Source organism: Arachis ipaensis, chromosome B4 (genome assembly GCF_059453495.1).
Source record: "Arachis ipaensis isolate K30076 ecotype BB chromosome B4, ASM5945349v1, whole genome shotgun sequence".
In the NCBI taxonomy this organism is placed as follows: Eukaryota; Viridiplantae; Streptophyta; class Magnoliopsida; order Fabales; family Fabaceae; genus Arachis; species Arachis ipaensis.
The window spans coordinates 38,611,516-38,625,831 of NC_142439.1; the positions used below are offsets into that span (position 1 = coordinate 38,611,516).

General features: G+C 34.2%; 1 protein-coding gene across 1 annotated transcript; it reads right to left on the bottom strand.

The window, feature by feature from the left end:
* Window positions 1-207: 207 nt before the first annotated feature.
* On the bottom strand, window positions 208-6,826 carry LOC107639256 (O-fucosyltransferase family protein). The gene is made up of 10 exons (XM_016342735.3): window positions 6,060-6,826; window positions 4,924-4,993; window positions 4,590-4,657; window positions 4,397-4,485; window positions 3,221-3,418; window positions 2,281-2,485; window positions 2,003-2,170; window positions 1,537-1,704; window positions 1,259-1,449; window positions 208-1,109 (listed from the first exon to the last, which is right to left on the bottom strand). The coding sequence occupies exons 1-10, from the start codon at window positions 6,444-6,446 to the stop codon at window positions 947-949; spliced, it is 1,707 nt and encodes a 568-aa protein (XP_016198221.1). The 5' UTR covers window positions 6,447-6,826; the 3' UTR covers window positions 208-946.
* Window positions 6,827-14,316: the final 7,490 nt, after the last annotated feature.

Sequence of the window (14,316 nt, forward strand, 5' to 3'; positions counted from 1 at the left end):
TTTTTCTTTTTATTCTTCATAGAATTTTAAAGAGATCAAAAACTAAAAATAAACGATGAAAACTTAAACGAAACAAGCCTTAAAAGAGAAGTCCAATTTCTTGTATATAGTTTTCATCCCAATTGTTAAGGCAGAATTTCACAAATCAAGTCATGCAATTTTTCCAATACCAGGTCCTAAGGTTGAAGCAAAACTTTGAAAAAAATCAAAATCAATAGAACTCATATTAACAATGATTAATTCTATCAATTCAACCCTGATTAACCAAAGTTTCGCAATTTCTAATCATAAATGGTGAGCTAATTACATCCACTGGAATCATCACTACAACAATGTGGGCACCAATGTAAAAGAATAACGAATGTGCTCTCACTAAAACAATGAAAGCCCTCTCAATATGAGGGGAAAGGAAACAACACAAGAAAAAAGAAATGATACTAAGGACCCTGAATTTTGTTAAATGTACAAAGAGCTATTTGGTTGTTAAGCCTTAAAACACATGCATACTCGAGGTAATGTACAAGCTATCGTGTGAACTGAAGGAACTTGGGGTTTGTTCTTTTGATTCTTTGGAACTGGCTAGTCCAATAAAGTAGCTGCAAATTCATAAATGACGACATAGATTAGCCAATGTTCTTGGGACAGGTTCCGAAACTTGACCCGTTCAAGCAACGGAACGGGGTTCGATTCTGTACTGTGCTGTGCTGTACTGGCATCATGTGCAAAAAAGATGCCACTCCCTTGGAAAACTCAATCCAAAAATACAATTTGGTCAATGGTACTTCCAACAAAATCCTTTTAGGCTCCGAAAATGGAGTGTATGCCCTCTCACTGAATGGAAAGGGGAAAGAATGAAATAATCACAATACCAGAAACGCGGTCAGCAGCAAGGCATGCTCACACAAAATTATAGGGTTAATGGAAACGCCCATCATTCCTGATTAGATCAAGCGGCTGATGAAGATCTTGAGTTGTCAGTTTTGTTGGCATGGCACATGCAATCTGGGCATGGGAAGCTATAGATTGAGTCATTCGGTCTCTTGATCTCAACTCCCTTGGAATCACTATTGGCTCTCATGTTCAGCAGTTGACGCTTGAAACTCTTCCATCTGGAGAGAAATTTAAGTTAACTATAATTACTAATCATGAAAGTATAACTATAATTACCGTCAATTATGACAAATTAACTTTTACTAGGAGCCCATGGCTATTATTATAGGCAATAAAAAATAAACAAAAATACGCATGTTATACATACCCTATATTGGGATTATCAAACAGCAATGCTAACTTCCGTTTATCAGGTTTAATTGTCTTAGCATGTCCACCATACAAGTATCTTCTGTGGCCCAGCAGAAAATGAGGGAAGTTACCACCCTGAGTCGTGACAAACGCCTCACTATGAAGACAAACAGTGTAATCTATGGCAGCCATCCTGGAAGAATAATTCTGGAAGAAGCAACTCAAGTCAAAATCATGGCAATAAATCAATCCTGATCATGTAGTGGACAATTATGGTAGAGTACTAATCTGTACCTTAAATGGAGCAAGTTCCTCTTCTGTTGCAAGAGTTTCCTTAGTGTGCAAATTAGGGAACATTTCAAGTAATGGAGCCATTGTTTTTTCGGCATTATATATCTTTCCAGATGCCAAAAAGATAGAAGTGTTCTTTGTGAATCCCATTCCTCTCAGCATCAGGCCAACCTGAAGACATGGAAGAATATATAATAACAACAAATGCAGTTAAGGGAATAACCAACAAAAAATTATTGTTTACAGAGAATCTTACCAAACAAATTTCTACAGCCTATTGATTTGTGTTTTCATTTTCTGTTTTTGTTCTAATGTTCTCTGTTTTTAAGATTTTGTGAAGGAAAACAAGTGATAATAAGAAATGAAAACAGAATTTTCGTTATTTTTCTTCATAAATTCATCATAACTAGACATGCATTCCTTGGATATTCTTCCTCTTATAACAGAAATGGCTCAAGGAGATTAGTACCTCTAATGGAGTGAGGGGACACTTCCCATTGATCCGGATGGCTCCAGGACGAATAACTCGTCCAGGTTTTGTAAACTTCCCTTTCCAACCTCTTTCTCTTGCTGCAATCATGTCTTCTCTCTCCTGTTCTCCACCATCAAAAACACAACACGAGAAAGCGACCATATCCTGTACATGGAAAACCATGGGACAGCAGTTGCAGCAAAGCTTAACATATTTGCCATATAAATATCTTAACATCAAGCTTATCAGATGCTCATCATTTGATGAAATCTAACCTCTTCAAAACGAAGATGTACAGAGACATATTTGCCACCATTGATAGCACTGCGTTTTCTCATTCTTTCAACCAAGGATTCACCAATGGTCAATAAAGGATTTGAAAACCGTAAAGCTTCGTAGTTCGCTAAGCATCTAAGGCGTTGGACTGCTGGAGGAGCATCAAATGACAATCTATTTGCAAATGGTGAAATCCTGATAACCCTGCATGAATAAAACAGAATTCAGTACCACACTGAATATTCCATCTCCCTTATGTCAACACTGAAGCTAGTAAATATATTTGATAATAAATTTCCCATTTATTGGACCAAAAAAAAGTAACCATCTATTATGTCCCATTAGGAGTAAACACAGACCATATAGTCATATTGGAATATGGGATGACATTCTCCAACATAATAGTTGTATAAGCTGTGTTCTCTTCATGGGATTGAGTTTTGTTTGTCACTAATCCAAAAGTTTGACCGGCAAGAAGGTAAATAATGCATTTAATGATAAAGACTATCAAAAAAAAAAAAAAAACATTTAATGATTAAGATTCACCAACTTTGCCCAAACATAAAGGCCTAAAAGTATCTTCAACAGAAAATTGATTTTATAAGATGGGGTATCAAGCATTAGAGGAGGATCAGGAATTCTTAATCCTCCCAAAAAGAAAACACAAACAGTACTTTGCCCAGAACACTACAGGTATACATGTGAAACCCCTCAGATACAGCTAAGCACATATTCCCAGCAAGAATAATCTTTACATTAGAGACAAACCTAGCATGTCAATAAAGCTAAATTCAAGCCACAGCACACAACATTTCTATTCCTTTCTTTCTCTTCCCATATACCACAGAAAAGTATATCAATTATTCCCAACTATTTAACCAATAACAATTAGAGATCAATAGCAACAACAAAGTCATTTATATAAACACATATACTTACTTTTCCTCGAGTAACTTTGGAAGTACCACATCTTTGTAATATTGAATAGATGACCATGCCTTGATCCTGAAATTGTGGACATTTGACATATTGCTGCCAAATCTTTCCATTAGGTACTCGGGAATCCTGTCAACTATTCGTACATCATTTTTCAAGGTGCTGATAAAATATTCTTCGTCATAAATGTCCTTGAACTTGCTGAGAAATGAGAAACAATACGATCATTTTAGTCCGTTTTAAAACGAAACATCTTGATGGCTTCACTAACATCATTACAAATATCAAGAAATTCATTAGAACCAAATATTTCAAAACCATAAACATGACATAATGCTTCATCTGGTGAAACAGCTTAACAAGTGCCATGTTATATTCAATACTAGAATTTCCTCTGACTCTAATATTTTTTTTGATCGACAGTAAAGATACTAAGATTTCACAATCTTGTAATTGTTCTAATGCATAATTGATAAAAAGCAGCTTCAAATGACAATATATAAGGTATCTAGGCAATCCAATTTGGCAGATACGAAATGCATATATAAAAATGTATTCATGGTTATATGCAAGTTCTTTAGAAAATAATGTAGCAAAGGAAGATCTTGTATATGTTGCAGTTGTATAAACAATTTCTTATGCACCTCAGTTTATTTTCTTTGAGTTTAACACCTTGGATAGATACTATTAGACTTGCCCAAATTTGGCTTAGCTTAAGAGTGATCTTTTTTTTTTTTTGCTATGAAAAATATTTCATCTATGGCAAGTTGAACAACGCACTTATGGCCATTCTTCACTATTCTAGAACCCAGATCTCTTCAGTTCATCCCTTTCACTACCAATATCTCAATCCTGTATGGCATATGGCCTAGAATACTGTGTCTAGAATTTTGGGGAATTCAAACTAAATTATAATTCTTGAGAATAGTGGGAATCTGAATTTCACTTGAATAAAAACTCTTGTTGGACATAGGTAAACACTTTTACGGGTTTTCTAGTATTCTTTATCCTCCTTGTAGTTGTATACTCCTCCCCCCCCCCCCCCCCCCCGGGTTTCTTTTCTTCTCTTTATAATTTTTTTTCTTGAAGAATCTAGAAATGAATTGTATTGAACAATTGACAATAGCAAAAGTAAAAATACACATATAAAAGAATTAAAAGACACCCAAACAGACCAACCTAGGATCTTTCCATATGCTATGATAATGGAAGTTGGGAATCACAAGGGTAGCATTGAGATAGCCGGCCACAGCAACAGCATTGCATACCTACAAAACATTAACATCATTCACAAAAGTAAACTAGTTGAGATTAATAATAAACTAAGTGTACTTAGAATATATAAAAACAAGGAATGCAAGGAGACACTAACTGATGTCCGTTGCTGATTTAAGCCACCATTAGCTTCTACATATATGAATCCATTTGATTCAGGTAGGCCTGTCAATAACATAAAATGTAAATCTATTATATATAATCATAGTTAATGAAAGAAGTATACTAGCAGAAGATTCAGGCATGGTTCCTAGTCCTAGATATATTGTGCCCAGAAAATATTAAGCAACAAGATCAAACATATGGTATCCAAATAAGAAGGATCAACTTCATAAATTAGCTGGAGCTCTAGAGCTTTTAACATATAAGTTACACGTCTGATAAAAATGGAAATGGCATCATACACTTGAATAAATATAAGCATATTTTACCTTGTGAAGATCTGTTAACACATGGTTTCCACTCGCCACCTTTATATGGAATCTTCCAGATTGTTGATATCTGAATGGAAGTCACTAGGTCGTCACACAAAGTAGCCATGACAGGATAATAGCAAAAACAACAGAATAGAAAAGACAAAAGAGAAAAAGAAGGGGGGGACTCTAGAGTATGAAGATCTATAAAGTACTCAGAAGAAAATTAGATAACAGAACAGTTTCAACTTTTCAAAAAGATGAAGATAATAATTAGATAAGAAAGATGCCTGATATGAATCAAATGTCCTATATAGCCAATGCAAAGCCACAAAAAAATTAAAAGAAATGTATTCCTTCCTATCTATATTAATAATGACCTAAGTCAAGAACAAATGCACAGCATAACTAACTAGTTGTTTTCTTATCTCAAAATGCCTAATAAAATACATGCTCGGCCCAATAAACCTCCCAAGTCCCACCATGAGAAAACTTCTAACACCATCACAATCACAACATTCATACACAGATAATTCATCAGAAACAGCTCCCTAGTAGCCAATTAGCCATTGGCGAGATCACATGCGAAATGAGAGGCTAACTAGCTGTCTAGCTCAATCTCTTATTGCGTAGTTCATCAATCAGTAACTCACCTTACATTCAAACTTGTGGTAACAAAACTTCATAAAAATGCATCAGAAAGCTTAAAGGCTTCCTACCCAGTCACACTAGCAAATCAGCAAAACTTGTCGAGAAAACAACCAAGCAATTAACTTATTAACAACAAATACACTGCATAACTAGTCACAAATAATCAAAAGCTACAGTCAAATTCTATATCCAAAGAAAAAAAAAAAAAAAATATATATATATATATATATATATATATATATAAGCATATCGTTCAACATCCAAAATATCAAAAAACAAAGCATTATAATAATGCATCACTATCTCCGTTTCCATCTTCCTACTCTCCAAATTCTCTAATTCCATAAAACACAACACACATATTCCATCTCTCAATACCAAAAGCAAATCACAACTTAACAAACAACAAATCCCATCCAGAAATAAGAAAACTCCAGTACAGATTTGAAATCCATTGAATGCGCAAAACAAATTGAATCCGAGCAAGGGTAACAAACACTAACCGCATCTGCAGAAGAATTATCAGCATCCATCTCAGGGCGAAGCCTGGCGTAGAGCTGAGGGCTACGGTAAACGGAGCCTGGCGCAGGGCGGTGCTTGATGACCGGAACGACGTCGAATGAGGCGGAGCCCATGTAGAGAAGCATCCCTGAGATGTAGATTAACGGCGCGAAAAGGAAAACCCCTTGCCGCCGCAAAAGCAGCGAAAGAAACGACCACGCAAGGCGCTGCGCGGCGGTCCGGCCAACCCCTCCGCCGGCGCCAGGGTGTCCCGGAGAAAACCTTCCTGTTTTGGACCTACCGTGTCGGAGCCTTGGTGATCGCAGTGGTGACGGCGGCGGCGACGGCGATGAGTGGCCACTGCTCGGTAGCCTGTTATACGCGTGCATTTAATTTTTGGGAATTCAAAAACCTCTCTTTCTCTCTACATCACAAAACTCGCACCTCTCTCTATCTCTTTTTCTCTTTAGTTTCTTTTTTTTTTTCTTTTTCTTTCTTCTCTCTCTACCCTTCGAGATAATTAAAATCCAGAGGGTGGAGAGACAGAGGAAGGGCAAGGGCTAGCAATGAAACGGCGGCGTTTTGGGTGGTCAGAGAAAGAAAGAAAGACTATACGGCACGTGGGTTTGGCTGGCAAGCTTGCTAGCTAGGCTGGGAATACAACAACAATGCCTTCGCAATTATGCAGTTTTTGTTTGATGAGAATTGAGAAAACAAAAGTATATTTGTTTTTGATGTTTGATTGAGAGCGATAGGCCTAGCATGCACCTTCTTGCTTTTTTTTTTTCTATTTATCTTTATTTAATTATTTTTTTTAAAGCAAAAATTCAACACAATAAAGTAGAATAAAACAATATAAATGTTAAAACAATTTTTTTTAATTTAAACCCTTATTATTATTGAGACTTTTTGTGTGACGGTATAGTGCAGGTGCGTGAAGGAGGTTAGATTATAATATAGTAATAAACTAATAATAAATTAATAATAAGAGTAATAGTAATGTGGGGGTGGTTCAGATCAGAACAATGTCTTTCTTGCTTTCTTTGTGGGTGTTGCTCTCTTGAGTGTGGAATGGGAAATGTGGAAACCACTTTGGGATTTTAATGCGTAGCTTTCATTTCGTGCCCAGAAGATAATACAAAAAGGAAAAAGGGTCATGATTCTAGTTTTTGATCTTCCAACAATTGAAGAAAATGAAAGTTTCATGACTCATGTCCTAAGTTGCTGATGCCAGCTCATTTAGTTTTCTCCTAAACTTATTGTCTATCTTTTTCTTTTAAATGTATTTAGCCAAACTAAATTTATATTCTTCTTTTTTTTTTAAATAAAATAAAATAAAGTTTACTGTGTCGTGGATATGTTTATGTAGATATATTATGGTCAACATGTCTTGGAAAATTGTTCGACTGCAGAATTTTCACAAGTTTTTTTATATATAACCAAAACCTTTTTGGATTAACTTCTTTTAAATTAAAAAAGTAAGAATTTAATTATTTTTAAACTAAAATAGTAAAATTTACGTACAATGAAAATTATAAATTTAATAATAATTAAATTTTTACTTTTGTTTTATTTTATCAATTAATTGTTTACTTTAGAAGAAATATTTTTAGAAAAATTTTCTAATAGTAGAGTAACCAAAATGTGCGTGTTTAATCCTATGCGAAATGCGAGCCATACTTGAAAATTATACAAAATATTTAGATTAATTTAAAAGTTAATATATTTTGCAGATTAAAAAAAACAAAAATATTTTATAAACACAAAAAAATATATATTTATATATATTATTTCACGTAAATAATTTTTTTGAGTTAATCTTATAAAACGTGATATTCAGAGAATCTATTGATGTGAAATATGTATTATTTTTTGTGTTCATATAATGTGATTTTATGTTTTAAAATATTTTTTATATGTTTTTTTATACATCATATTTTACAAAATTAATTTAAAAAATTATTTAGTTATCTTATATATTTTTTTAACAAAAATCAATCAATAAAATAATTAAATTATTCTATATTAATATAATAAATTTTTTGTATAAATACCAGATATATATGAATGTAATTGTTGGTGGCTGCTTTTTTTTAGATAATTCACTTTGATAAACTAAAATAACTCTAATTTTACGTGTATTCTTTAAATTTAAAAATATTACGTAATTATTTCGTTTCATATTCTAATGTAAATCAAATTTATCGAATTCGAATTAGGATTGTTAGTACTAAATTGAATCTATTTGATTCAAATTATTTGATTTTGTAGTTCAAACATAAATCAAATTCAAAGAATTCGAATTAGGGTAACTAACAGTAAATCGAATGAATAAGTTTCGATTTATATGGCCAATTTAGTTCCCTCTTGATAAATCGAATCCGTTGAAGTCGATTTACAGTAGGCTGGTATTGATTCGAATTTCGCCCATAGTAAATCAAAACAAACTGTTTCAATTTGTCACCCTCACTAAATTGAATCTAATGGCTTCGATTTATTGCCGTTGAGAGTCCATGGTAAATCGAAACTAATGAAGTCGATTTACTTATAATAGGCCTATATATAGAATTTGAATTCAACTATTTCGAATTACAAGCAACATTCGAAACCCCTCTAACCCCACCACAAAGAACCCTCCTCGAAGATTTTGGAAAGAAACCCCACAAAATTCAAATTTGTACATATGGAGGACAATCCAAATTGTATCTATCGGTTAGATGGAGTCGCACATATTGCTGGTACTATCCATGAAGAAGTTAGTGAATGAAAATTTTTGTTTTCAACATAATGTAATCATGGAAGTAATGTTAACATGCTTTTTATAGTAGTTGTTTACAGTCCTTAGTTAGGAATTAGAAAGTTAATTTTTACAATATAATTGCTGGTTAGAAGTAGTAAGCTATTAGTTGGTTAGATTTTGAAAACTTGAAATGCTACCTAAAATTGTTAGTTAGGTTAGTGATGGTAGGCTATGTTAGATTTTTTAAGTTATTTATTTTATATTCAGCGAGAAGTAGAATAGGAGTAGGATTCACTGTAACCAATTGTTGCAGTCATAATACTGATTGAGTATTGCAATATGTTTTATACATTGAAGATAAATTTTTTTTTTAGGGCAGTAACGTACTTAAGCCCATTTAGTTTTACCGTTTTTTCTTTTGTTTGAACGTGTGAGATTCTATGTTTGGGTTTAGCTTTCAATCGAACACTGTTTTATTATGGTTTTAAAAAAAATTTGCTATCGTTGTGTAGTCCATCGATGTATTACCAGCGTAAGAAGGCAACACAGTACGCTCCTGGATGACAGGATCGTGCCGTACTTACAGATGGCCGAGTTATACTATCTTGTAAGGCTGAACGAGACTTGGTTTAGATTGATTGAGCCACTAGTGAGAACATTCATGGAGAGATGGCGTCCAGAGACGCATACTTTCACATGTTGTTCGGAGAGTGCACAATCATGCTGCAGGATGTAGCGTACCAATTAGGTCTTCGATCGACAGTCAGTATGTCAGTGGATGCCTCACAGACTTTGAGTGACATATCAAAGGTGGCCACCCAGCGTGGGCATGGTTCGAGGATCTGTTGGGTGTTTTACCTCCCACGAACTGCATCGACAAGTTCACGGTGAAGTGCACTTGGGTGCAGGAGATATTTAGTGAGCTTCTGCAGGGTACAAACGATGAGACGGTTAGGAGGTATGTCCGAACGCATATCATAATGCTCTTATCGACGCAGCTATTCAATGATAAGTCTGGTACACGTCTTCACATTCGTAGGCTACCCTATGTGGCCAGGGACATGGGTCGATATAGTTGGGGGTCTGCTACTCTGTCATGGTTATACCGGTGCATGTGTCATGTAGCCAATAGAAATATTGTCAAGTTAGCCAGTCCATTGCAGGTGGGTCCTATCGACACTAACCAACGGCTTGCAATCATGGAAGGTCTCGATACACGATGAAAATGTCCAAAAAAGCCGATGAAAATAAGCTGATGAGTCATTTACTTGCTCACCAACTCACACAGGACTCGTCCTCAACACTGTGACACTACCTGACATTGGGATCTGCACACCAAGTATCCATCGCAGCAAATCATTATATGACTCTTCCCAATCTCTGTAAATATGTGTCACAGCCTTCTTCTTAGCCATCCAAACCCTCCTGTAAGTCAGTCTAAATCCAAAATGTGCCTCTGTTGCATTCTGCAGTACTTTGATCGAGACAGAAGCATCAACTCTAATCATGGGCAGTATGAAGGACGATATCACATGATAATCAAGCATCCTGTGTATAACACCCTAATATTTTTAAACTAGGTTTAAGTCTTATTTGTAAACTAGGTTTAAGTCTTATTTGGATTATATTGGTCGTTGATTTTCGAACCTTGCAAAATTTTTAAAAATATAAAATCTTTATATAAAATAGTTTATATATATATAAGTAGTGAATAACTAGTTTTTATTAAAATTGTTACTAGTTGAAAAATAAAGTGGATATAAAGATACTAACATGAAAAATGGGCATGCTAAACTATAAAGGCACAAACAATGACAAACTTTATTCATGTCAAATAATCACGATTGCAATCACTCAATAAGGATAAAATAAGACACATAGAAAATTATAATTCTCTTAATTTGTCTAAATACGACTAAAACGATCGCCTATTCTTCTTTCTTAAGGTAAACGCTTAATGTTTCCTATCTATGTCCTTGATAGCTCGCTCCTAATAGTGCACTTGTCTTTTCACCTCAACTGAGCAGTGTATTACTTTGTACTGCATCGTTCTTGAAGATGGTACGGAGAGAGGTGAGAAACAAAAACTTCTCAGTAGTTTATCTATATGGTGTCATCGTATCCATCCCCAACCACTCCGAGTTTTAAAATAAAAACAGTGATGATGCAATGTTGTTCAATTATTATTTCCAAAAATCTTTATTAGTCGGATTGGTGTGACTTTTATATGCTTTTTATTTACTTATGTTATGACATGTGTGACACTTACAAAATGCCTACAGCATTAGAACATATAGAATGCAAACTCATAAATCTTGATTTAATGTTCTCATAGGCCATAAAGTAAGGCAAAATAAATAATAAATAATAGAAGAATAGTAACATTGGCATAGATAAGTCAAATAGAATATATCTGAATAAAATAAAAATCTTAAACAATATCATAAATCAAACAAAAAGGATAAAAGAAGAACAATCATGATCACACTTTTCATTGTACTTTTCATTACTTTTTTTCATAGCTTTTATGGAAGGTATTGAGCTCAAACCGGTATAAAAGGTAGGAGTCTCCTTCCCTTACCGAAGGTTCTTATCCCAAACATTTTGGCGATCATCTTTCCTTACCGAAGGATCATATCGATATCTTGTCTTTGGAGGTCACATTCCCTTACGGAAGGATCATTTCCTCAATTCAATTTACAATCAAGGTTATTTAGACATACACAAAAAGGAAGTTATGTCAACAAAGATATATTATTATATAAAATTGATGAGAGTCTCCTTCCCTTACCGAAGGTTCTTATCCCAAAAGTTTGCCGATTACCTTCCCTTACCGAAGGATCATCTCAATTATCTTGTTTTTGGGGGTCACCTTCCCTTACCGAAGGATCATACCCTCAGTTCTTTAATGCATATAAGTTGGTTATTATAATGCATAATGTGTATGAAATAAAGAGACATTATATCATGACATGCAATACTAACATCTATATAAAAATAAAACATTTAAGACATGACATAAAAAAAATAGTATAAAACTTCTACCTCCAATGCAGTTTCTATATGTATCCCTAATGCAAATAGATGTGATTCGTTAGGAAAGAGAGACTTGTTCCATGGTTAGACTTCGTATATGTTTTGATGTATGTATGACTCTTTGACTGGATAGAAAGAAAATCTCCATATTCCGTCGTTTACATAATTCAAAAAGGATATCTTCTCGAATAATATATGAGTGGACTTTGTGAATACTAGAATATTTTGTATATAAAAGAAAGGAAATAGAATGAAAAATGAAGGACTCAAATAGCTCTTAAGTATGTACAGATTGTGTTAGGAGAATCTAATTTGCATTTAGGTGAAATTTCCAATCTGAATTGTCACTTTATAAGTTCTATAAAATTTTCTAAGTTTGGAATTTAGAAATAACTATTAGACACAAATTTATAGATAATGAGTTATCTTTAAAATATATCTTAAATGAAGTTAATCGGATAATCACAACTTGAGATATTCTAGAAATACTGTTAGTATATCAGGCTGGCTGATAAGAGCGCGATTTTCTACTATGGACTTGTAACAGATTTATCTACCTAATTTAATTTGAATTTGATTTTGTATTGAACTTAAAGAATAAAGCTAGTTTTCTTATGTTTTCATGTAACTAAAGATTATTTAAATCCAATAAATATAGAATTAACTATGACTATATCTTAAAAGGTTGTTTATTATCGGTTAGAGATTCACTATCACTAGTGTTCTCATATATTTAAATTTTAAATTAGATATGTTATTTTTTCAAATGCATTATTTTCTAATTCTTTATTTTAAATTTAAATGTTAAATCATTACTGTTTTAATTAATTAGCTAGTTATTGAATAATGAACCTAATTCAAAAAGTTGGGATGTTACACTGTGATCACTAGATATCGATGTGGCCAGACAAGTATGAGGACTATTGTACCGTTTTACCTCTCAAATACATCTGCACTGGCGAAGACTGATCCAAATAAGCAATGTGCACCCGTTGCCAAACTCCTTGCATTTGCCATAGTAATTGCGATTATCGGATTCCAACACTTTGTACTCAACCCCACAGTGGATGCTATAAGTCTTCACGCTTAACACGACCTCCTTTTTATCCTGAAACTACTGATCAATAATTCAAATAGAGCTCCTATATTTTGTGTATCTCTGATCTCAAAACCAACAAGTACTCCTGAATCTCCCTGCTGTACCATGGCATCCAAGTCTAAAGTTAAAAAGTGCGAGGGATACTAATGAGTTCTTGAACTAGATGCTCCTCCACCCATAACTGGAGTAGTTCGTGCTATGTCATCATCACTATTATCAACTATCGTGGCGGGTGATGCACCACTATTTGATGGTGCATTCTATGCTGAATTTAGGGGATTTTATCACCCTTTTCTTACACTTATTCACTAAAATAGCATGGTTTTATATATTCTCCCTAATTTGCGCTTAAGAGTGAAAACATACTTTTAAAGCCCTTAATTGATTAATTTTAATTCACCTTTGATTCCACTAGATGCCTTGATGTGTTTGTTGAGTGATTTCAGGTCGAAAAGGCTAGGAATGGGTCAAAGGGATGAAGAGAAAAGCATGCAAAGTGGAAAAATCATAGAAAATCAAGGATTTGGGATGCATCCACCGACGTGCACGTGTAGCAGACGCGTACGCGTGGAAAGTAAAACTGCCAAGCGACGCGTACGCGTCGACGTTCGCACGTGACCTCATTAAAGTGAAAACGCTAGGGGCAATTTCTGGGCTTCCCAGGCCCAAATCCAACTCATTTCTGAGCCTATTATATGCAGAAATCAAAAGGAGTCAAAGAGGGGAGTTTTTAGTTTAGAAGTAGTCATAGTTTAGTTTTAGGGGGGAATGCTTTAGTTAGTTTCTAGAGAGAGAAGCTCTCTCTTCTCTCTAGAATTAGGATTAGGTTAGATTAGGATTTCTTAGATCTAGGTTAATTTCATACTTTGATTCACTTTTCCTTTATCAATTCTTGTTCCTCTACCTTTCCTCTCTCTAGTTTTGTATTTCAATTCTTGTAATTCTCTACTTTGTTATTGATGCACTCTTATTCTTCTATTTTCCTTTTAATGCAATCTATGTTTCATGTTTCTCTTATTGTTGAATCGCTTTGTTGTTGTTTAATTCCTTGCAATTAGTAGTTGTAGATTTATATTTCTTGAAATTTGATTTTACTTTCCTTTTATGCCTTCCAAGTGTTTGACAAAATGCTTGGTTGGGCTTTAGTGTAGATTTTTCTCCTCTTGGCTTTGGTTGAGTAATTGGAGACTCTTGAGTCATCAAACCCTTTTGTTGATTGATAATTGAAAGTTGCTAGTTGACTTGAATTCCACTAACTCTAGTCTTTCCTTAGGAGTTGACTAGGACTTGTAGACTCAAGTTGATTTATCCACTTGACTTTCCTTCATAGCTAGAGGTTGACTAAGTGGGAGCAATGGACAATTGATGTCACAATTGAGGAAGA

What these genes read in the sequence shown, in the direction of transcription:
- LOC107639256 (XM_016342735.3), bottom strand. Translation starts at nt 6,446, where the DNA reads ATGCACGCGTATAACAGGCTACCGAGCAGTGGCCACTCATCGCCGTCG. An exon ending in TAAATCAGCAACGGACATCA is followed by an intron (nt 4,486 to 4,589) that starts GTTAGTGTCTCC and finishes AATGTTTTGTAG; the next exon opens with GTATGCAATGCTGTTGCTGT. An exon ending in GTCCCCTCACTCCATTAGAG is followed by an intron (nt 1,705 to 2,002) that starts GTACTAATCTCC and finishes CCATGTCTTCAG; the next exon opens with GTTGGCCTGATGCTGAGAGG.